The 25,604-nt window shown below is 40.8% G+C and overlaps 1 protein-coding gene across 7 annotated transcripts in view; it reads left to right on the top strand.

Annotated features, from left to right (window-relative positions):
- Positions 1-25,604, top strand: part of SRGAP2 (SLIT-ROBO Rho GTPase activating protein 2) — a 249,572-nt gene that overhangs the window by 131,436 nt on the left and 92,532 nt on the right. For all 7 annotated transcript variants that reach the window (XM_050954015.1, XM_050954014.1, XM_050954017.1 and 4 more), the window contains 2 exons: positions 107-299; positions 18,615-18,777. In XM_050954015.1, the coding sequence (XP_050809972.1) occupies positions 107-299; positions 18,615-18,777 (356 nt within the window). The remainder of the gene's footprint in view (positions 1-106; positions 300-18,614; positions 18,778-25,604) is intronic.

The following is a 25,604-nucleotide window of genomic DNA, read 5'->3' as shown; positions in this document are numbered from 1 at the left end:
AGAGCTCTTTTAACCTTGATTTACAAAGTAACTTTTATCATTTGGTTTTCCTTTGTTGGGCTTCTATTTAACACTTGGTATTTTGTTCGGTTCTCTCCTTGCTCAGAGATTCGCACCCAACTCATTGAGCAGCTGAAATGCCTTGACCAACAGTGCGAGCTTCGGGTCCAGCTACTTCAGGACTTGCAGGATTTCTTCCGCAAGAAGGCAGAGATCGAGATGGATTACTCAAGGAACTTGGAGAAGTTGGCTGAGAGATTCCTGGCTAAAACAAGGAGCACCAAAGACCAGCAATTCAAGTAGAGTTTTGCAAAGTTCCTTCTGGAGGCTGGGTATGGGGATGGGAGGAGAGAGCTGAAATATTGAATGTTGGGGGGTGGCAGGGGACGTAAGGGGGCAGCATGTCCCTTCTGTTAGGAACTTAAAGGGGAAAATCCTTATTCTCCCAAGTGACCCAGGTGTATGTTTAAAAAAATTAGTTTCCCTTTTATGTGTGTGTTAATTAGCTGGATTAGCACAACTGTTGCTGGTAGAATGGAATGGTGGATTGTGGAAAATAGAGAATAACTTAATGAGGGAGCTGACACATGTAAAGTGAAGGGCAGAATCAGAGCTCTTCTCTAAATGTGTTTGTCATTTATCTTGGCTATTAAGGGAATACTTTTTTTCTAATAGTATGGATTTATTGTGTTTGCTATATCTCTTTAGTTAAAAATCCATTAAGTAAAACTCCTCAGTTCTAGGGGTGGGGGTTAGTATACTCCTAAGAAAACCTTTACTTCTGCAATGCCATCACTTTTTTGATCCTGGCCTTGGGAAGAAAGCAGCGTAAACGATGGTGAGGTGGAATTAATGCTACTTTTGGTTGGAGGAGATGATCCAAATTTTTGTGTATGGTACCTAGATACTAAGGTGATGGCAGGTTAAAAATCCTTCAGCTAGATTTGTGTGTCAGATCAAAGTATGAGTCTCCAGTGGAGCTTTCATATGATCCAGGTCAGTCTGTAAAAGACTTTTGGCTTCTTTGATGCTACCATGATAACATGAAGTGGGAGGAAACCAGAGAAGATTTTTCACGTATATATCCATGTGGGTGTGTAGGGTGTTACATGATATGAAGAAGAGCCCCAAACAAGTGAGTCCCTACCTGGGGAGTTGGTAGTTGAAGACAACATGCAAAACAGGACAATCCAATACAGTTGTGACCAGGTTATTTTAGTTGCTTCTGTAGTGCAGCTCTTGTTTTTAGATCAGGGTTTGCACTATTATCACTTCATTAAAATATCACATTCTGGTGCCCTGAACATGTTTCCTTGGCTGCTTGTCTCCCTCCCCGCCCGGTGTTGTGATGAGTTTGATGCTTGAGTGGGATTACCCAGCATGTGCAGAACTTGGTTTGATGTGACGAACCACTGATATTTTCCTTTCTGCCATCAGACAAAAATGTCTATTCATCTTATTAACTATTATTTAGGCTAGAGTATGAATAGGCATAGTGCTGGAATGCTGGTGGGAGTGTGCACACAAATTTATATAATGCAGAGAATGCAGAGCAGCTTAAAATTTGGAGACCATCTTGTGGCAAGATCATCAGAACAAAGGAGTCCCTTATCCTGGCTTTCTTGCATGGCGCTTCTGCAGCTGATATCCCAACATACACAAAGCTTGTCATGTTTTGTTATCAAGATAGCAGCTGTGGTGGCAACTCCAGGCAAAAGTAGTCTTGGGATATGAATCACTTCAGTTTTGGACAAATGAGCTTTTTTTTTTTTTCTGAAGGAATCCATCTGGATCTGTTTCCAGCCAAAATAGTTTGTTTAAATTCTAGCCAGGGTTGGATCACAGCATTATATCTTTTTACTGGGCTTTTTTAATTGCTGTATTTGGGGATACACGTTGCTGGTGGGGGAGCAATTTTCCTTTTTATACTAGAAAGCTTTTTCTGGAAGCTGTTAAATAGTCACCCTTTGATTTCCTTTTTTTAATACAGCTTTGATGTAACTCACCTTTTGTTCTCTGCCAAACTGATACTTAATGCAAACATCCTCATTAAAACACACTGCATTATATCACCCACAAAGTCTGACCTCTAAGCAGAGCTATTAAACAGAGGTTACCAGAGAATTTTTCTATGTATTTATAGGACCATAATTGTGCCTTGAAGATTTTTTTTTCCTCTCCTTTCCAGCAGCAGTAAAAACTTTTGTGGAACTGAAAGCTGTGTGCTTTCTGCAGACACCACTAAAAATGGGCTAAAGTCATGTCTTGAATGGTGATTAATTCTGCTACATCCTGATTAGATTGTTCTTGTTTTGCCAATGAAATTTGAGAAGATACATTTATATTAAATGATGATGGTATAAAACCTCCCAAAGGAAATGCACTTGCATTAACAATCTAATGTTGGAAGGGTGTACACTGCTATCCTCTTGTTTGAGGCTTTGATTGGCTCTTTTATGTGGGAGTGATTAATAAAAATCCAGCACGGTCCTAAATGATGCTGCACTGTTTGTTGTTCAAAGGTATTAAGCAGAGTATTGCAGTAGGTGGTTTCAGTGCATGTGATCTTTTTTTAAAGAGCCTAATTTTGTATTTCTAATAACTCTTCAAAAATAAAGAGCAGTTTCACCTAGTGACAAAAGGATTAAAAGGCCCCAGCTAGTGCAGAATGCAGCCAGTCGGAGTTGGATAGGCCAACAGGATTTGAGGGGAGGGATAGCTCAGTGGTTTGAGCATTGGCCTGCTAAACCCAGGGTTGTGAGTTTAGCCCTTGAGGGGGACCATTTAGGGATTTGGGAATTGGTCCTGCTTTGAGCAGGGAGTTGAACTAGATGATCTCCTGAGGTCCCTTCCAACCCTAATAATCTATGAATTATTAGCACATAACATCTTCACATGTTTTTGTATTGAGTGCCCATCCCTCTTCCAGCTGCAATTCAAGGTGTAATCCTAAATGTTCTCAGAGCTTAGTAGTTTAGCTTTTCACTTGACATCCTGTAGCCATAGTTAAGGCTGGCTGTAGGAATCCTGTTGGTCACTCTTTTTCTCACGCTGACTTTTCCAGGCTGGAGCAGAGCATTTTCAGTGGGAAGCCTTCTGGCCATTTGGAACTTGTGCTCACTATAGTAGTTTGTTGAAGTGCATACTTGGCAGTCTTCAGGGCAAAAATTTGGTCAGACTTTGGGTTATTTTTCCCCTTTACTCCTCCAGTGAGGATAATCTAGATATGGATGATTTTCTGGCCACAGCAGTGAAAAATGTTTTGAAACCTGTTCTGGGTAGTTTCTTGTATAGTTTTGGTTGGCCGTCATTCTATCTCATAGATGTTAAGGCAAGCAATACTTAAAAATACTACCTCAGAGAGCAAGCAACATTTGATCCTGCAGGCTCAGTCACTTGGCTGGTTAATGCACAGAGGTACCATGCTCAAGGCTAGTAGATGACTGGAGGGGATGGGGTCTGTCTTGAATACTGCATCCATGGGTAGCATCCCAAAGCACTTGGAACACCAGAGACTAAATCCTGCAATCATTCTTGGTCACAATAGATAAAGCTCACATGGTAGCTTGATCTATTGTGAGGTCTACATGATTTAGACCTAGATGTACTGTAATAGCTTAACCTACCACTGAACTGCAGCCACTCTCAAACTATTCAACAGTGCACAGCAAAATCAGGGGAAAAAATTAGTAGTTAAAGCATTGTCTCGTGCTGTGGGATGTCCTAGTTAGAATTGTGCAATATGAAGGAAAGCAAGGAGACAGGAATTCTGATGATGGTAGGGTCAGGGAATAACATGGCTAGAAAAAAACCTCAAGTCTCTCCTCAGACACAGCATCTTTGTCTTCAAATCAACTCCCTTTAAAATTAACCAGTTTTGTTTTTGCATCCAGTTGTGTACAGATGCAACATGTGGTTTTCAGTGGGGCGTGTCATTTTAACACTCTTCCTAAGGTTGACTGAGTGAGGCACTGTGAACTGAAATGACTTCTCTGAGGTCACATACCATAGTGACTATTTGGCTCTGTGTGGATTAGCAGCCGGGACTTGGAGCCCAATCCTTTGCTGTAACTACTGGGCACATGGTCTCCTAGTCCTTGTATATGGTTCAGAGGGAGAGGGAATATGGGTTTAGGTTAGCCACTTACCAACTGTTACTCTTTTGAGGCCGAGGAGGATGTTTGGATCTTTAAAAACTTTAGATCCACTTCCTGCCATTAGCTTATTGTCTTAGATGTAGACTAAATGGATGAGATGCCCATTTTTCAGATAAGGGAATAAGTTTGACATGATATAGAAGTCTTAAAGAAATTATTTTTGAAAGGCTTCACAGAAGTGTTTTGAAGAAGCATTCCTGATGCATTGGGAGGAGGAGGCTGCTCTGGATGTACAGGGCAGCATGGAAGAAGACGACTACAAAGAGAGAAACTAGAAAACTGACAGGCTCGCAAAGGAAGAGTTAAAAGAAACAACAACAGGAGTGGGCCTTGAAGGGAGGGCAAAAACATGACCAGAGGAATAGGCAAGGGGAAATCCATTGAAGAGTTTGAACTTGGAGAATCAGTCAGTCAGCTGCAAAGGTGAGGCAACTTTACCAGCAGCATTTTGAATGGACTGAATTCGGCGATTTGTGCCATCATCTTAATTGTCTATATAGTCTTGCTTTGTGCAAGCAATGCTACCAGTATCAAGAGTAGAACATCTCCACGTGGCCATGTTTTGTTGCAGCACTGCCATTTACATTGCACATCACTCAATAGCAACGTGACATAAATGTCCTTATATCATGGAGGAGGAGTCTGTCCTGTTGGACAAATTTAGAAAAATGATAAATCTAAATGAGGCAGAACCTTGAATGAGTGTTGTTCATTAGACACAGATGTTATCATCTTCCCTCCTAGAAGCCCCCTTTCAGGCCGGGTTTCAAGCACTGAATACACCTGTAGTTAATATTTAATGGAGTGCTATTGTGACTCAGCCTTTTGAGTGACTGCTTTGTGGTTACAGCCTTGCTAGTTGTGGTTGAGTTCAAAGCATAATTAACTATCACAAACACTATTCTCTTCTAAACAGTGAAGATGGAGTTTAGCCAAAAGTTTTTTTTATACAGATGTTTCAAGTCCTGTTCAAACCTAAACCTTCCTAAAAGACTGAGCAAATCCAATTCTCAGGCCTTCTGTCCTGGTGAATATCCATGGTATTGCATGACTTTCCAGGACACACAACCACGTGGCAATTCTGTAATTGAGAGGGCAGAACCCTAAATATACACAATAATAGCACGTTCCTTCATATAACATGGTAATTATGTCACAAGATAGCATGTTGTTCAATGGCAGGTTACCATGTCACTTGCAATTGCCACTGGCAATTTTTAGATGGCCTAACCAACTTTAAACAAACAAGGGAGGAAATTTGTCAGGCAATTATCCTATAATTGGCATGTACTTCCATAATCAAAAGCTACCATGTAATTGCCAAGTTATTGTACATGGGTTCATGTAATGGAATGCTGTCAAGAGCAGCAGGCCCAAAGTTTCAGCCTTGAAATTGAAATGATTTTGCCACCATTCACACTGCCATATGAAAATAGAGCACTAGACGTGGGCACTGTGAAGTGCAGACCTGTGTGTGTGGTGTGTGGGGGTTTGTTTTTGTTAGGCATGGCCACCTCATGAGCTTGGGTTTGAGGCAGCTACTCCCTTCCTTTTAGGGGATATTTTGAAACCTAGACTACTGGCTGCTGGCAATAAGCTATGAATAGACAGTGGTGGATTGAAACGGGTTGTGTATGTGTTTGCGCAATATTATATAACCACCGTCACTGGGGAGCATCTGAATGGTTTACCAAGGTGAGTGGTAGCTGTCCCCATTTTACAGCTTGGGAAACAGAGACACAGATTGACTTAACCAAGGTGGCGCATGAGTTGATGACAGTCAGAAAGAGAACTTAGATTTCATTTGCTTTTAACCACTAGTCCATGTCTCCTGGAGCTGTCAACTTTGACTTTTTTTCCCTCTTTAAAGGGGAATTTCAGGTAGAGAAGACTGAAGAGCGAGAATATTTGTATTAGAGGTACTTATTTGGTGAGCACTGTTTAGTACCCCTTGCTAGATATTCCCTTAGATCATGTAATGTTCAAAACAAAAATAAGAGCTGTTTCCTTTGCAGCCCAGTTTCTTAAGCTGCTGGAGCCTGACTTTCAAAAGGTGGATACTCAGCACTTGCAAAATTTAGCCCCTTTAAGTCATCCGAATTTGGGTACTCAGAAACTGAGGCACCCAGAACACTAATCATTCTCCACATGCATTGCAGCAGATGTTGCTGTGACTGGCCTTCAGTCTTAAGGTTCCTCAACATAAGCATGACAAAAATGCAGAGCGTAGCTTCTACCAACTACCGAATGGTTCATCCAACCACTGTGGAAGTTCTCAGACCCTCGGACCTCACACCTTTCAGTCTAACATTCAAAATTCTGGATCTTCTGTGATTTATCTTCCCATTCATCCAGAGTAGCTAATACCATGAAGACTATATAAATAGCATTGCAGACGTTCAGTGATTTTTCTTAAAGGGAGAAATTAAAAAAAAAAAGACTAAACAAATATAAGACTGCAAACTATTTTAAGACAGGATTATAAAATAGCTTTAGAGAACCAGGATAATCTTCGGAAGTAGGATGCCGAGCATCAATTGTCAACTGCTGAATAGAGGAATGGCCAGGACATCCCAGCATGAAATTCAGATGACTTTCTGGCAGCGTCTGTATTGAAGTAGAGGATGCAGAACAAGTCTGGCAGCCTTCAGGCTGAGCATTTGTAAACAACAGATGTTCATAACTGGACTCTTTGGAAGGCGGGTTGGAAAGTAAGGATATATGTCAATGCTCGAAATTCTTTGAGTTTACAAGGAGCATGAGCAGTGTCAGGAAGCCTTTCTTAAGATACTGACTTGAATCAGCAATTTACAGAGAAACATAATTTTAGGTCTTCAGAATCTTCAGAGGTTACTAATTTTAAAGGGGAGAATGCAGGTTTTTGGGTGGATTTGGGAAAATATTTTGATTAGATGACTACACTATTAAATAGCATTAAACTAAAATGGATTTTAAGTAATAATTATGATCATAGTGATATTTTGTCCTTTTTAAATGTTTTTCATTGGAAAGAACATCTTTTTGATTTCTCATCCTGGTTGCATTGGCCTACTCAGTGATCTTGTCTACACCTAGAAAGTTAAGACACATCATTCTCCACCAGTGGAGACTTGTGTAAACACGGAGTGTGCAGATGGTATTTTACCGCTGTATCACCTGTCCTTGCCCCATGTAGGATTAGATGATGCAGTCATGGTTCAGGAGGTTTGTCTAGACTAAATTTTCTATCATTGTGACCACCAGTGGAGCTGCACACATGAAGAATTATGGAACTCCATTTTCCTGGTATAAATTCAGCTTTTGTCAGTTTCTAGCCCTGATAGGTCATAATTCTAATGGGTACCTCAGGGGTTCTCAAACTGGTGGTTGGAACCCCTCAGGGGGTCGTGATGCTGTTACATCAGGGGCCGCAAGCTGTCAGCCCCCATCGTAGACCCTGCTTTGCATCCAGCATTTATAATGGTGTCAAATATATTTAAAAGTGTTTTTAATTTATAAGGGGAGTTGCACTCAGAGGCTTGCTATGTGAAAGGGGTCACCAGTACAAAAGTTTGAGAACCACTGGTCTACTTTGTTTCTCACCCCTGCCTTTGACACCATGTTTTTAGCAGCCACTGTGCAGAAGGGGGAGTAATGCTGAATACCATGTAAACTCAGTTCTAAGGTCTGAAGATAGTTGAGCATTAGTTGCTAGATATCATGATTCAAAAGATAGTAGCTGCTACATTAATGTTGGAATTGATGAGAGATGGAGAATTAGTAAGATCATAATCATGATGCTGTGACTTGAAAAATCTATCACTTACTAGGTCTATAAGCATGCTATATATACACCTGGACACTGATTCCCATATTCTAGTGGCGGGGATCAACAGTTTCTAGCCTGAATTGTATATATCAGACTTTAAAATGGTCACTGATCCTTCAGTCCATCAGTACTATGGTTCTGGCACTGGTCCAAGAACCAGTTACACTGACCCATGGTCCAAAGTAACTTCCATTCCTTGGAAATGTTTTGTCTTCAGCAGGCTCTATAGTTCCATGCAATATGCATGAAGCACTTGGTCCTTGTGTCGCCAGCCCCTCAGGTATAAAATATTATTCTCCATCTCCATTCCCACAGAAAATGAAAGTCCCTTTTAATACTGAATACCAACTTAAATTAAAGGTACGCTGTGAATGTTTGGGATTTCACATGACCTATTGTTTTCTCTAATTTCTTTCCTTCTGTTTGCAAATGCTGTTCAACTGTGGAAATGGAGGAGGTTCCAAAACAAAGGCTTCCATGTCATTTTCTGTTGATTAACAGAGGAAAACCATTGGATGAGCAGAGTTCTACTGAATGATGGGTGCTGGAGACAGAAAAATTTCCACTTAAGAAAAGACTTTTTTTTCCTTCAAGGAGGCATTCAAAAAGCCCGGTCTCAAGGGGGAAATGTTCTTAGCAGCAATTTAAAAGGCTGTCAGTGCCTTGCCTGCACTAGGAATCCTACTGTTGGCCAAGATTCAATGATTTATACCAGTATTAGCAATGGTGCAAAAGTTTAGGAAATCAAATCTCTTTAGACACCGAGATCTTGTCTACATGAGGCTACATGATCTGTTAGTGAAGCCTATGTTTAAGGCTATCCTTTTAAGGTGACGTAAAATATGTTTTAAAAAAATTTAGCTTCTTCTTTTTTTTGCTTTTTATGATGTATGAAGTCCAAGACGCTGCTGTTTTTCAGCACTGTCCCCTTTGAGCACCTATTTCTATCATGCCAACAGAAAATTTGCTTACTAATAAAGTTGAAGGGCAGTTGGAGAACTTCCGTACTCCCACAGGGTGAAATCCCAGGGCACTGTTAATTTAAATGCTAAATCTTTCAGAGGCTTACATTGATCGCAAAGCTGTTCCCTGATGCCACATTCGTTTTCCTCTGGGCGGTTGTTCCCTGACCTCACCTTACTTTGCTCACTCAGACATAGTCCTCTTGTTTAGCAACTCCTTTAAGAGAAGGCTGTTTTCTGTTCCAGGGCTGGGCCGGGTCACCTCACTTCCTGAACAGCCCCTGTCCCTTACTCAGGATTTCAGTAGAAGGGACAAATGGTCTGTTGGTCCACAATTTCCTTGGACAGATGTGGATGGGCAATTTAATAACTTAAAAGGCCTTGGATTAGTCTTTAGCTCTGCTCTGGAGACAGACAAAAAAACTTAGAAGTGAAAGCTGCAAGACTTTACAAAACAGCTCTCCAAAAAAATCCACATGCCTTAAGAAACCATTACTTTGGTAAAGTTTTTTAATCTGTGCACAGCCTCCCTTACCCTCATTTCTCCCCACAAATGCTGAGATCCAGTCCAGCTAAGACTCACCTAAAAAGCTATGTAGATCTGTTGTCACAGCACAGGCTTTAAACAAGGAGAGAGGTTTGTTTCAAGCCCTGGATCTGACTTTAGGAAGAGTTTGGATCTGGGCTGAATCAGCATTCTCCATGTGTACACCTCTAAACTTCGGGGGAAGTTCAGATCCAAACTTCGCAGTTTGGGCTTATGTCTATTTTAAACTAATTCAAACAGATCACCCATTGAAGCAATGCTGTCAAACCTAGAGGACTGGTGGGGAGTCAATCCAACTTTTACACTGCCATCTCCTTCGTGGGTGACCTGAAATCAAAAACAGAATAAAATGTGCCAGCCCCTCTGAGAACTGCAGTGTGCAAGAATAGCTGCAATTCTGCCTATGGTTATGGCTAGAAATTGTATTTTTAACTTCTTGTCTTCAGGAATGGTTGTGTAGCTTTGCTGTACGCTGTGAAAACAGCTGCCACATTCCACCCCAGAGACTGCTGCAGTTCAGAGGTGGCTGAAATAATTTGTGTGTATATATAGCTTTTATTATCAGGGAGCACTTAAAAACCCTTCCCCCTTCATTTATCCTTGCCTCTGCATTTTCCAGTGCATCCTGTCTTTCCTGTCTGTCTCCTCTTGATTGTAATCCCTTCAGTGTAGGGATTGCCTTTACCTTTTGTTTTTTACTAGTGCTGAGCACGTTGTCGCTGCCAACCAAATAATGAATCATGTTTGGAGTGAGAGGTAATAGACTTGTACAAATGCAAGATGGTATCACCTTAACAAGGTACTGAAGGGGTTAAGGGAGCCCACAGGCAGAAATGAAAGGACTTTTTAAACAAAAAAAAATCTGTTGGAGCAGTGTTGTGTGGTGGCTATCAGAGGTTGAGATTAGGGTGTGGCACTAACTGCTCAGACTTTAAAGTGACAATCCCAATTAGAATCGTGTGGTGTTGGCGATTATTTTTTCTTGCAAGACTGCCTTTCATGTGTGACCACATGCAGTGTGTCAACATGCTGTCTGGCGCCATTAGACACCAGCAGTTTTAGTCACCGAACTTTCATGGGCCCTTGGTATTTCTGCTATGCACCTTCTTAGAATAGCTTTGGGTGTTACAGTGCAGCAGTTTTGGACAGCTGGGAATTGTCCATTTAACTTTGTAATCTCTTATGATGGCTAGAGTCTGTGCCTTGTTTTATTTGAAAAATAAAGCACATCTGTTATGCTGCACTCTGGCCTCCTGCATAGATTCTTGTCTGCAGCTACATACTTTGTCAGCTCTTGCAAGCTAAGCAGGGAGAGACTGGGTTAGTACATGAATAGGAGACATTCAGGGAACAACCAGGTGCTAGTTATTCAGGAGGTGAGTTTTGTCTCTAAGCCTCAGTAGTTCTCCATGTTCATGGTTCCTAGAAACGCCATCTTTTAGATCAGTTGTAAAATCTAGCTACTGATGATTTGTCCCTTTGTTCCAAACCGTTCAGTAATTGGTGGGGTGGCCACCATGGTAGGAGATGCATTGGAAAGCTGGGGATATGGAGGTGGGTGAGGACACAGATTATGCAGGTTGGCTATCAGGCTTCACACAGCGGTAGCTGTGCAGGCTGAGAAGGGAGAGTTGTCAGCCCTGAACTGGCCTATGTGAGAATAGTGAAGAAGTGAACTGGAAAAGAAGCAACAGATCCTCCTCAGGAATTGGAGACAAGGTGTCTAGTGGTTAGAGTGGGAAACTGCAAGTCATTAAAATGCAGGTTGTATTCCTGACCCTTCCACTACCTTAAGTGAGAAGTTTTCTCTCTCAGCCTCAGCTTCCCCATCTTTTAAAGGAGGATATTAATCATGCTTTGAGATCTTTATCAGAAAGACACAATATAGTGTTTTTGTCACTTAATGGTGATCTTACAAATCCTTGAAATTAATTTGACTTCTAGTTTGTGTGTGAAGCTGTCATTGCAGCCTATTTCACAAGTTGGCTTACGGAATATGTGGCTTTTACAGCAATTTTAACAGTAACTTTTCATTAGTCTGCTTGAGATCCTTTCTTTCATTCAGTTATGGACTAGAGATCATGTCTCTTGTCTCATGAAAGTTGAAAGTACATTTTACCGGACCTTGAGCCACCCTTAGAGAGAGTTTTTTAACTTAGTAAAATATGGCATTGTTTTTAACTTATGCTGAAAGCTATTATCTGGGCTGGAATGGGAAAGGGCAGGATGCAGAACTCCTGCTCCTTGTGTGTCCTGGAAGGACAGATGGCAATGTATGCAAATATAGTCCATTATTGGTGTGTGTATATGAGGTGCAGAAATCCTCCTTTCATGGGCAAGATTCTGTTACCAATTAATTCCTCAGTTTATTAACAAACCATCATTAACCAATGCAGATTTCAGGTTATCTGGGGCAGTACAATAGGAAGCACTTGATTTATATAGGTTAATACCTAGCAGTTGCAACTTTCTTCAGTACTGCATTGTGATAATTCTATCTGCTGTTGTCTGTCAGCAGTATGTACAGTGTAGTACATAAACTACAGAGCCTAATAGTCTCTCTTAAATAAAATAATCTTTGCCCTCTCACCCTTGATTTTTTTTTTTTTTTTTTTAAAAATCAAAGCAGTAGGAGAAAATCACTAGCCCAGAATATCTCCAGCCCCCTTCCTTATACTCCAGACGTTGAAACAATCCAGATCACAAGCTTCAGTCATTTCCTCTGGTATGTTTTTAAGGGTAAGAAACAAACATTCAGATCAGCTGCTTTGAAACTATTTCTCTGTTTAAAACTTATCTACTTTGCACTGACGATCCAACCCTTGCTACTATGGGTAGCACAATGGAAGCCTACAGAGGCTTGTTTTAGTATTAATCATGTTTATTACGGTAGTGCTTTTAAGGACTGACTAGTATTGGAGCCCCATTATTCCAGGAACTGTACAAACAGAATAGTAGGTTTTTACTGATTTGACTAGCTTACAATCTAAATAGACAGGGTAGGGGAATGGGTGTAACACACAAGGAATGTAAAAAATGCAATAGCAGCAAGTTATTTCCAGGTTTGTAGGGTTTTTGTTGAGTTTGGAGTTGTTTTCTGTGTGTGGATAAACTAAATGGAGAGGGCAGCTGGGCAGGGGAGGAGAGGATAAAAGGGGCAGTTGTGGGGTGAAACCAAAGTGAAGAATTGGAGGGAGGTGTGGGGAGGGGAGAGGAGCAAACAGGCCATCAGCTCATGCTAGAGAAAGTCCAAATCAAAACTGTAGCAAGTTCTCAATGTCCAGAAGTTGCTGCTTTTGCTCCCACTGGCTGGAGTCTCTGACTGGCTCCTTTCTGCACATCTTAGGAATACTAGCGAGAAATCTGTTTGCCTTGGGGAGTTTGCTATCCATCTAATGAAGGATATGCACGGTGTTTTTGGGGACTGCATCTTAGTCTTGCAGAGGAATGGAGTCTGATCTAATTTTACTTCGGTTACTGCTTGACAACTCTTACATCTCTGGTGTAAAGCCAAAATTCATCTTGATCTAATAAAAATCACTTTACTGGGATCTCCATATGCACATGTTTAACAGACCAGGTATGTCTATCAAATATTTATATTCAGAAAAATTGGTGCTGTTTTTTGCAGGCGAATGCACTTTGAGTATTGAATAAAAGATAACTAAATATCCATATAGCTATCTGTCTATTTTCCTGGATATATAACTGCTGTGTTAATTTTTCTATAACCACAATCTCCCATGTGTTTTTTACCATTCCTCAATGATTTGGCTATTTTTCTTTTTCCAGTGAGAGGTTTCCAGTAGCTGAATAGCTACTGGCAGATGACAGAAGAACTATTCATTTCCTTTTATGTGACTATTTCCACTAGGAACCCTGAGGAGGATTACCAGCAATCAATACCCAACAATTTGTGCTATTTGGTAGTAATTTTCATTCTTTGTGAATGTTTACTCTTGCTTTAAAACATGAGCGCATTACTTCATTATAAACCCCTATTCAATGATGCACATGTCACACACACCACACCCCCAATTCAGATTTTGTTCAAAGGCCCAGGTGAGGATGGTGTAGCTGTTACTGTGTTAAAGAAACTGTGGAATGTGAAATTTGAAGGCTTTTCTTCGCAGTCAGAACAGACCCTGTAGTGCCGCTTGATCGCACAAAGAAGAGTAAATTGACAAATGCATTCCAAACCTTACTGCTGTACTTTTAGAACAGCCTGTCAGTGAACCAGTGAGATCAGCTCTTCTGCCAAACTTTTCTGTGATCTTTAACACACAAAGTCCTATCAAATGCCTTTCTAGTTTTCTGCCTAAAGATCCGTTGATTTAATTTTGACATATTGGTAAGAATAACTTGATATGGATTTTTATATTTGTTTTAGTAGAGATGAGCTTTTCAGACAATTTCACAGCTATTTGACACATTCTTGCTGTAGCCTGGCTTTTTAGAACATTTTAAATTTTGTCTCTTCCAAGAATTACACAACATCGGAAAAAAGAACATGTGTAAACAAATGATAAACAGATATAAGGGAAATTAAGTATTCCAGCCAAGCTAACAGGCCTAGTCTCCTCCAGCCCAAAACAGTGGTGCAGAATCCCTCAGGTACTGTAGAAAATCACTGCTTAGCTCTTGGCTTGCGTTCTGAAATGTTTCTTAAAACCTTGTACTTAAATTATACAACTTGTCGCTTTTATTGTCTCTGCAATGAGGCAAGGACGTTGTCCTCCTTATTTACTTCTGTTGGCACTAAAAATTAGTCTGTTTCATAACCTCATTCTTTATTGAACAAGGAGCGAGGAGGTCAGCCATGGAACATGGAGAAAGAAATTCCAAGATGGGATCATGCACCTCCCTGATAAATTGTAGAGGTGTGGTTACTCTGTTAGTCGCAGTAGGTTTAAATGCAATGGAAGTATGTATAAAAGTATCTCAGAAATGCATATAGTGGCTGTACCTTCTCTCTCCCAGTGGGTGGTTGTTGATTTGAAATAAATCAAACAAACAACCCACCCTTAAGTAATTCTTTATGAAATGACACATGTAGTAAAACAGAATCTTTAAAGGCAGGTGCCATACTGACTCTTTGCTTAAACATAAGTATTTGCACAGTGGATAAAGTTAGCCTTTTAGGAACAGGAAAACAGCCAAGTGACTTTTTTTTAAACTTCATTCTCCTGTGACTTATGTCCACTTGGAACCACACTGATTTCATTGTGTGTAAGTCAGGGTAGTTATCTGACTGTTGATAAAGCCTTGGTTGCGCATTAAGTTCATATCTTTTTAAAATATGTATAAATACTGAATTTATACTGCAAACCGTTTCATTTACCAAAATAAAAAGTCATACAATATAGTGTTAAAGTAAACCTGATTACCACATCCAAATTACCATGGGGAGAGATGGGTTAAGAAAATGTTTCAGGGTTTTTTGGGGGTCTTGGTATTTCGTTGTATTGGCTTAGAGTAGATCCTTAAGTTTAGACATGTTAGGGAGAAAGGGAGAAGTGTAACTTTGCTGAACTTAGGCTAAAAGGGGTAAAAAACACGGGTGATGTCATGCTGGGAGTCTACTACAGGCCACCTAATCAGGTGGAAGAGGTGGATGAGGCTTTTTTCAAACAACTAATAAAATCATCCAAAGCCCAAGATTTGGTGGTGATGGGGGACTTCAACTATCCAGATATATGTTGGGAAAATAACACCGCGGGGCACAGACTATCTAATAAGTTCCTGGACTGCATTGCAGACAACTATTTACTAGGGGGGAAGCTGTTCTGGACTTGATTTTAACAAATAGGGAGGAACTTGTTGAGAATTTGAAAGTAGAAGAAAGCTTGGGTGAAAGTGATCATGAAATCATAGAATTTGCAATTCTAAGGAAGGGTAGAAGGGAGTACAGCAGAATAGAGACAATGGATTTCAGGAAAGCAGATTTTGGTAAGCTCAGAGAGCTGATAGGTAAGGTCCCATGGGAATTAAGACTGAGGGGAAAAACTGAGGAAAGTTGGCAGTTTTTCAAAGGGACGCTATTAAGGGCCCAAAAGCAAGTTATTCCGATGGTTAGGAAAGATAGAAAATGTGGCAAAAGACCACCTTGGCTTAACCACGAGATCTTGCGTGACCTACAAAATAAAAAGGTGTCATATAAAAAATGGAAACTAGGTCAGATTACACAGGATGAATATAGGCAAATAACACAGGAATGCAGAGGCAAGATTAGAAAAGCAAAGGCACAAAATGAACTCAAACTAGCTATGGGAATAAAGGGAAACAAGAAGACTTTTTATCAATACATTAGAAGCAAGAGGAAGACCAAGGACAGGGTAGGCCCACTGCTCAATGAGGAGGGGGAAACAGTAACGGGAGACTTGGAAATGGCAGAGGTGCTTAATGACTTCTTTGTTTCGGTCTTCACTGAGAAGTCTGAAGGAATGTCTAGTATAGTGAATGCTTACGGGAAGAGTGTAGGTTTAGAAGAGAAAATAAGGAAAGAGCAAGTAAAAAATCACTTAGAAAAGTTAGATGCCTGCAAGTCACCAGGGCCTGATGAAATGCATCCTAGAATACTGAAGGAGTTAATAGAAGAGGTATCTGAGCCTCTAGCTATTATCTTTGGGAAATCATGGGAGACGGGGGAGATTCCAGAAGACTGGAAGGGGGCAAATATAGTGCCCATCTATAAAAAGGGAAATAAAAACAACCCAGGAAACTACAGACCAGTTAGTTTAACTTCTGTGCCAGGGAAGATAATGGAGCAGGTAATCAAAGAAATCATCTGCAAACACTTGGAAGGTGGTAAGGTGATAGGGAATAGCCAGCATGGATTTGTAAAGAACAAATCATGTCAAACTAATCTGATAGCGTTCTTTGATAGGATAACGAGCCTTGTGGATAAGGGAGAAGCATTGGATGTGATATACCTAGACTTTAGTAAGGCATTTGATACGGTCTCGCATGATATTCTTATAGATAAACTAGGAAAGTACAATTTAGATGGGGCTACTATAAGGTGGGTGCATAACTGGCTGGATAACCGTACTCAGAGAGTAGTTGTTAATGGCTCCCAATCCTGCTGGAAAGGTATAACAAGTGGGGTTCCGCAGGGGTCTGTTTTGGGACCGGTTCTGTTCAATATCTTCATCGACGATTTAGATGTTGGCATAGAAAGTACGCTTATTAAGTTTGCGGACGATACCAAACTGGGAGGGATTGCAACTGCTTTGGAGGACAGGGTCAAAATTCAAAATGATCTGGACAAATTGGAGAAATGGTCTGAGGTAAACAGGATGAAGTTCAATAAAGATAAATGCAAAGTGCTCCACCTAGGAAGGAACAATCAGTTTCACACATACAGAATGGGAAGAGACTGTCTAGGAAGGAGTATGGCAGAAAGAGATCTAGGAGTCATAGTAGACCACAAGCTTAATATGAGTCAACAGTGTGATACTGTTGCAAAAAAAGCAAACATGATTCTGGGATGCATTAACAGGTGTGTTGTAAACAAGACACGAGAAGTCATTCTTCTGCTTTACTCTGCGCTGGTTAGGCCTCAACTGGAGTATTGTGTCCAGTTCTGGACACCGCATTTCAAGAAAGATGTGGAGAAATTGGAGAGGGTCCAGAGAAGAGCAACGAGAATGATTAAAGGTCTTGAGAACATGACCTATGAAGGAAAGCTGAAGGAATTGGGTTTGTTTAGTTTGGAAAAGAGAAGACAGAGAGGACATGATAGCAGTTTTCAGGTATCTAAAAGGGTGTCATCAGGAGGAGGGAGAAAACTTGTTCACCTTAGCCTCCAATGATAGAACAAGAAGCAATGGGCTTAAACTGCAGCAAGGGAGATTTAGGTTGGACATTAGGAAAAAGTTCCTAACTGTCAGGGTAGTTAAACACTGGAATAGATTGCCTAGGGAAGTTGTGGAATCTCCATCTCTGGAGATATTTAAGAGTAGGTTAGATAAATGTCTATTAAGGATGGTCTAGACAGTATTTGGTCCTGCCATGAGGGCAGGGGACTGGACTTGATGACCTCTCGAGGTCCCTTCCAGTCCTTGAGTCTATGAAGATTCAGCTACAAAAAGTGGTGGCGGGGAAATGCTTGAAATACATTTGCTCATGCTGAGTTTGAAGAATATAGGATCTCTTCTCTAGTTCGTTGTTAGAGAAATTTAAGAGGGCTGTAGGACAGAGCAAACACTTGTGTCAGGGTTGAGAGGGAGATGATCAAAGAAGCAGCATCTGCTATATATCAGAATCACTGTAAACCAGGCATAACACATTCTGCTCTCTGCTTCTGGAAATAAAGATTCAGTCAGAACATTATTTGTCTTGGTGAGGGCAATGACCTGGGAGGTGCTAAATTCTTTCTTGAATTAGGGTAAGGTAAGCAGTAACCATTTACTGTTCTGTGCAACCAGCTTGGCTTGGTTGCAGTACTATGAGAGGCTTCAGACTTCTTGAATATAGAATTGGTCCAGAAAACAATATTTTATTTAAATTTTACTAGTGCAGAAGCTTCATTATATTAAGTGGCTTTTTTTTTTATGTTCATGCTCGGGACAGACCTCTGCTAGTTTACTGAGCACTTGAAAGGTTATTGTTGCTGCTAATGTTCTTGTACAGGTCACCTGCCCATCATGGACAGGCGACTTATTTGTTTTGGAGTGAGAAGCATGTTATAACTGCGTAAGGGCTACTGAAGAGGAACACACCTATTGAATGTGTCTAAGAAAACTATATCTACGTTTGGCAGAGGAAATGCTACTAGAATCTGGCTGCCAGCATCTTTGTTTATCATTTGTGCAGTGGGTAACATTATTCTGATGCCAGTGTGGGTGGTGCCTAAATGATTGGAGATTTGAAATCTGCTTACACTGTAGACAAGAAACAAGTCTATGGATAAAGCTTGCACAGTCCCTCAGTCAGTAGCGCGCTCTCTCTCCCTGTCACGGGTATCATAATTCCCACATGCCTTTTAGAAGACACGATTCTCAGGAGCTACGTATGGTATGTTACAGTAGCTACACTTCTGGCGTGGAACCTATCGAATGTGTGTTCAAGTGAATGATTTAGCCTGCTTGACCTAAAGTCCTGTCCCCCACATTGTTTCCATTTTGCATGCCCTGCAGGAAGGATCAGAATGTCCTGTCGCCAGTCAACTGTTGGAATCTCCTCTTAAACCAGGTGAAGCGAGAGAGCAGGGACCACACGACCTTGAGTGACATCTACCTAAACAATATCATCCCTCGATTTGTCCAAGTCAGCGAAGACTCTGGGCGACTCTTCAAGAAGGTAACAGCATGCTGCAGCACCCATGTTTTCTTTGACTCTGTAGAAAACAAAACTTTAAGTGTCTTTTTCTACTGTGACTCGCTGACTAGTTGATTTGCTATCCTGTCTGCAGCTTGCAAAACTGTTTTCATCATACACAACTGTACTCGGACTTCCTGTGATTGTTGTGGCTTGAGGATTCTTCTAAAAGGAATCTGTCAGTTCTTTAGTTTAATCTGGTCATTTGGTATCAATAAAAGGATAATGGAGTACGGTTTAGTGGCTTGTGATATGCAGAAGGGCAGACTAGATCAGTGGTTCTCAAACTGGGGGTCGGGACCCCTCAGGGGGTTGTGATGCTATTGCATAGGGGGGGTCATGAGCTGTCAGCCTCCACCCTAGACCCCACTTTGCATTCAGCATTTATAATAGTGTTAAGTATATTAAAAAGTGTTTTTAATTTATAAGGGGGGTTGCACTCAGAGGCTTGCTATGTGAAAGTGGTCACCAGTACAAAAGTTTGAGAATCACTGGACTAGATGATCTGCTGGTCTCTTCTGACCTTATACTTTATGGGCTTGTCTACACAGTAGGTTTGTATGTAAGAAGTCAAGGTGTGAATTTGCAGCACACTAGTTTGCTGAGCACAAAATCGCCATGTGCTACAGGGCAATGAAAGCCTTAGCGCAGGGTTTGGCAACCTTTCAGAAGTGCTGTGCCGAGTCTTCATTTATTCACTCTAATTTAAGGTTTTGCATGCCAGTAATACATTTTACATTTTTAGAAGGTCTCTTTCTATAAGTCTATAATACATAACTAAACTATTGTATGTAAAGTAAATAAGGATTTTAAAATGTTTCAGAAGCAGTGTAAGTGTCACTGAAAATCAGCTCAGGTGCCGCCTTCGGCACGCGTGACGTACGTTGCCTACCCCTGCCTTATCGTGTGGCCTGAGGCTCTGACTAAGGTTCATATATTCAAAACAAGGCCTGACTCTCCTTTTTACCTACTTAAAACACACATATGAAGAATTGCATATACTTTGTTTTAAAACTGTTTCAAATCTCTTAACTTTAGTAACAAGAATAAGCTGCCAACACTCATGTAGTACAGCCTTCCAATAACAAACCTGTGTCTGCCATGGAGAGATTTCTGTTTGAACCTATATTGGGTTTCTGTCTTGCCAAATGAAAACCAGAGGAAAAACCACAAAGGGAGTCATTTGTTAGGAATGACTTCTCTCATGAGCACTTGGAAATAGGTTTGGGCAGTGGGAGTGAGGGGCTTGTATGTTAAGAATTTATAGTTGTCCAGTTAATGAAACATGATGTGGAAGATTTGGAAAAACACTTTTAAACAATAATGAATTGGTCTCTTTTGAGATTTCTTGATAGCACCAGCTGACTGGTTAACTTACTAAAGCCAGTGCAGGTTTCAAGTGTTTTCTGTCTCATAGGTGTGTCTTGATTCTTAAGAGAGTTCTTCCCATTCTAACAAAGTTGGAAGAAAGGGCTGTAAAGTTTGTTGTGGCTAGCTAAAGAATAATTACATAGGCACTCATCCTGTGCAGTAACACTTCATGTGGGGATACAGATGAGGACAGTTTTGACAATATTTCCTGGCTGACTTTCATATCTGTCTTTTGCTTTCTGTGGTTCTAATTAGTCTTATGCTAAAATCAGTGACACAAGTTGTGTGTATGTGACTTTAAAATGTAAATCTGTTTAGGTGAAATCTTGACAGTAATTGGGGCCTTCATCAGCTTTTCACTGTGGTCTTGACAGCCGCTTGAAATGTCTTAAAAGAATGTGTTCTGTCACTCTGAGCATCCATATGTGCTTTAAACCAGTTAAGAGACCCCATGTGGTGTAGCAAGGTTTAGACTAAAATGCACAGCATTTTGCTATTGTACATAAAATGTTATCCCAAACAATTCACTTGAAGGGGCAGGGTAACCTTGCATTCTCATGATTGGAAGCAGTGTTCATTGCTGTATTATGGAACCTTTTTAGGTAGAGTGGCAGCTGATTTGTGCTGGAATGAAAATGGCAGCAAGTGTTGTGCTCCTTTTGAGTCTGTTTGCTGAGCGTTAATGCTATTGCAGCAATATGTAGGAGAATGTAATCTGATGCAGAAAATTTAAGAATATGAATGACGTGCTTCAGGCTTATGTTTGCTTGGACTTTCAAGGTTTGTGTTCCTCAGGTGCCTCATAAGTAGAGGTGGCATCATTGTTTTTCAAGTAATGTCACAGGGAGACCTTTTTTTTTTTTTTTGACCTTTTAAAACTTTTTGGTAATTAAATTACAGTTGATTAGATTCTTACATGGGATTATTGAATGCCAGTTCCGCTAATCCTTCCAGAGGATAAGTAATCACTCCTCTTCGGGTTTAACAGGAGTTCTGCAGGAACAGAGTGGCTGAGAAAATGCAAGGCTGAGGAAGTCCCAGGAAAGCTGATAAACTCTCTTGTTTATCTAGAAACTGACATTCTCCGTTTCAGCCCTCTCCTCCCCTATACAAACATTTTCTTATCCTGTTCTGTTTTAGTTTGATCAGTGGGATTTGATTTTTATTTTTTGTGTGTACTTAAAAAAAAAAAATCTTGGCTTGTTTCTCAGACTGAGTGGAAGCTTCTCAGTCTTGTGAAGACGGGAGCCCCTCTGTGTCAGAAACTCAAATACTTTGGATTTAGTAACTAGATCCCAGGCTTACCAAGTTGGCTTAGTGCCAGGGCAGGTGTTTGACAGAACCTCTTGTGTTTATGCTCTGTTGCTAGAAAGGAAACTTGCATCCCAGTCCTATCCAGGGAACCTCGCTCCTGAGCAAAATGGCAAATGTTAAATGGAAAGGATTTGACTGAACTCAGAACCGCTGGGTATTGCACTCTTTTTTTTGGAGCCATTCAGCTTCTTGAGCTGCAATCAATGTGTCAAGTGTGAACTAGCACAACTGCTGATAAAGGCTGGAAATAGAAATACTCAAGAGTTAAGTGGGCTGTAGAATCTCTTCTCTGCTCAACAGTTAATTGCAGAGTCATGGAGTTGAACAGCACTCTCATGGGTTTTAAGATATTACATTTTGTATAACTACTAATACTTAGCATGTATATAATGCAGTATGTGTTCAAAGAGCTGCACAAACTGCTAATTGACTTTCAGAACAAACCTGTTCAGTAGGTAAGCAAGTAATAGTAAGCCCACTAATCTAATCTTCCTTATGCAGAGTCACACAGCAAGTTACTGTCAGAGCCAGGAGGCTTCCTTTACTCTCAGCTGTGCGGCCCATTCCTCCAGATCATGCTAGTTTCTAGTTTCTAGACCTTTGGAGGGACAGAAAGGTACTGAGTGCATTTATGGTTCTAACCCAGTTTTAGGTGAGATGCTGTCTGAATCCCTACGTAGTTGCATATTCTGTATATAGATGGATATAAAGGTGTTCTTGAAAGTGACACTTGATCCTCTGCCATGATTACTGGGCTCTTCGGATGACGTGCCTGTCTTCCAGAATTGTGCTTTAACTGAATGGAGGCTCGTTATTAGCTAGTGTCTCCCATCCATCGAAAGGGAATCATAGAATAGGACTGGAAGGAAGGAAGGAAGAGACCTTGAGCGGTCATGTAGTTCAGCTCCTTGTGCCACAGCGGGATCAAATAAACCAAGACCAGCACTGATTGGTTTGTCTACCTGTTCTTAAGTCTTCAGTGACAGGGATTCCACAACCTTCCTTGGAAGTTTATGCCAGTGTTTAACTATTGTAATAGTTAGATACAAGAGAGAAAACTTTCTAACGTAAATCTCCCTTACTACAGATTAAACCCATTAGTACTTGTCCTATCTCCAGTGTATATGGTGAATAATTGATCATCATCTTCTCTTTAACAGCCCTTAACATATTTGAAGATTGTTATCAGGTGCGTCTCCCCCCACCGCCCTACCCCTAGTTTTTTTCTCAAGACTAACCTTGCCCAGTTGTTCAACCTTTTCTCATGAGTCAGGGTTTCTAAACCCTGTATCATTTTTGTTGCTCTTCTCTTGGCGCCCTCCAGTTTGTCCATGTCCTTTCTGATGTGTGGTACCCAGAACTGAACACAGTAGTCCAGCTGAGGCTTCACCCGTGCTGGGTAGAGCAGGACAACTACGTCCCATCTCTTACATACGACACTCCTGTTAATATACTCCAGAATATTGGCGTTTTTTGCTGCTGACTCCATTGACTCTCATTCAATCTGTGATCCACTATACTCCCCTGATCCTTCACAGCAGTGATGATGGCCAGTTAGTTGAAGGAGGGGCTGATAAGAAGGCAGTTGGCAGGAAGTGGCTCAGTACAAGATATGTGGCAGATTCTCTTTGGGAACCGACTACTGTTATACAGAATTTGGAAACCAGACTTGTATCCATACTGATGAGAAACTCAAGGAAGACTTTTTTTTTTTTTCCTTCTTTGATTTAAATTGAGGTTTCTTCTTCACACTTTTCATGTAGTGGGAGTGGCGGTAACTACAGCAGAATGTGACAGCAAGAAAATCAGCCTCATTTTAGCAGTCCAAAAACAGACCTACTTTGTCCAGGAGGTACAGGGGAAATAAGGTAATGAGCCACCCCCTTTCCTCCCCTCCCCCATGAAATCCACCTTTTTGGATAGAGCTCTTTAATTTATAGATGCTATTAGCTTGGTTTATTACAAGGATTTTTATTTTACTGTTTGTACTGGAAAATGTATTCATTGGGACAATACTGCCAGTCTCTCACCTCAGTAAAAGGGACGTGGCTACCCTTTTATTGTGGTCAAGTCACAGAGTAACAGTCTGTGGTGGACGCAGAGGCATGTTTACCACTTGGACATAACTGAAGATCATATGAAAATTTAAGTCACCCTCATCACTTTAAATGCCATCCAGTCCATGTACTTTGTCCTGTGTATATATTTGTATATGTGTAAAACAGAACATACAAACAAAAACTGTGGAAGGACCTGACATTCAGTAAAGTATGTTCTCTTTTACAAGGGCTGTTTGCTTTCTCCACCCAGAAGAAAGATGTCTTCAGAACTATGGCTGTGCAAGGTTGCCAGCACCTGCAGCCTTGCTTATGTCCATGAAATCTTTTCAGCTGGAGAAAGATGCTTTCCTATTGGAGAAGCGATGATTCTTCTCTTGAAGTAAGAAATAATTTAGAAATGCTGCAAATGGACTTAGTCCTCCCTATCTATAAAGTGTGTGAAAGAGATAAAAATATAGTCTGAGAGCTATGACAAATTTGTAAACTTCATTTTGTGCACTCACATCTTGCTGCTCTTTGTGGACATATTGTGATGTTGTCTCTTCCGTATCTTGAGCATGTGAAAACACAAATTTTTACATGTTTTGTCCAGGAAAATCATGTGGAAAATACCCATTTTTCTTAGTTCTTTTGAAAGAGAGAATTCATTTAATGGTAGCAAATGTTTGGCCTATGGCTAGGTGTGGAGAGATTTATGCCCAGGAATGATCCAGTGGGATGTAAGTCCTGCAGTGGAATGTAGAGAGGGATGTGATATGGGTTGTCCTAATCTATTTAAGATAGAGGTAATGGAATTCGGAGCCATGACACTACTATAAGGGTTTAGACAGAATTTGGGGGACTATCTCTGATTTAGGGCTTTATAACTTATAGCCAGCGCTTAGGGTTGTATGCACAAATAAACAGGCATAGAGCAAGTACAGCCCGCTGTGGTAATCTGGCCTTGAGGCTGCAAAGGCCTGGATGGCTGTGGTAAGGTCCATGGTAGAGAGAAACAGTCGCAATGGCTGGCCCAACCATAGAAGCAAAAAAGTCGTTCTATCACAGCTGTTGTCTGTGAACCCTGAAGCAGCAATGGATCCCATATGGAAGGATCCAGTCTTGCTGTGAAATAGAGCAACTGACATTTCTGGAAATGTGGATTTTGTCTCCAGCTGCTGGAAGTGGGTGTTATAACCCTTTGGCAAAATATCTACAAGCGGAGACACATCCTACTGTGTTGCCCTCAAAGACCCTCTGTTACAAAAGGAAAGTGTTACAAGAAGGATGCAGCATTGCTAGCTGTCAAATCCTGTAACAAACCCTGTTGACTACTCTGTCCCTATATCTACTTTAGAAACACCATCAGAGGACCCAACCACACCATCACTCACCTTCACATCTACTAATGTGATATGTCATCATGTGCCAGCAATGCCCCTCTGCCATGTATATTGGCCAAACTGGACAGTCTCTATGTAAAAGAATAAATGGACAGAAATCAGCCATCGGGAATGGTAACATACAAAAGCCAGTAGGAGAACACTTCACTTCGATCTCCCTGGACATTCTATAACACATTTAAAAGCAGCCATTCTTCAACAAAATAAACTTCAAAAACAGACTTCGAAGAGAAACTGCAGAGCTACAATTCATTTGCAAATTTTACACCATTAATTTGGGCTTGAATAGGGACTGGGAGTGGCTGGCTCACTACAAAAGAAATTTTCCCTCTTGTTCTTGACATCTCCTCATCAATTATTAGGGTGACCAGATGTCCTGATTTTATAGGGATGGACAGTCCCTACATTTGGGGCTTTGTTTTATATAGGTGCCTATTACCCCCCACGCCCTGTCCTGATTTGTCTCACTTGCTGTCTGGTCACCCTATCAATTATTGAGAGTGGACCACATCCACCCTGACTGAATTGGCCTTGTTAACACTGGTTCTCCTCTTGTAAAGTAACTCCCTTCTCCATGTGTTAGTATATTTATGCCTGCATCTGTAATTTTCACTCCATGCATCTGAAGTTTTTTTTTTTACCCACAAAAGCTTATGCTCAAATAAAGCTGTTAGTCTTTAAG

Source organism: Gopherus flavomarginatus, chromosome 5 (genome assembly GCF_025201925.1).
Source record: "Gopherus flavomarginatus isolate rGopFla2 chromosome 5, rGopFla2.mat.asm, whole genome shotgun sequence".
Taxonomy (NCBI): domain Eukaryota; kingdom Metazoa; phylum Chordata; order Testudines; family Testudinidae; genus Gopherus; species Gopherus flavomarginatus.
The sequence above is the reverse complement of the archived record's forward strand: the minus strand, read 5'-3'. Positions and strand labels throughout refer to the sequence as shown.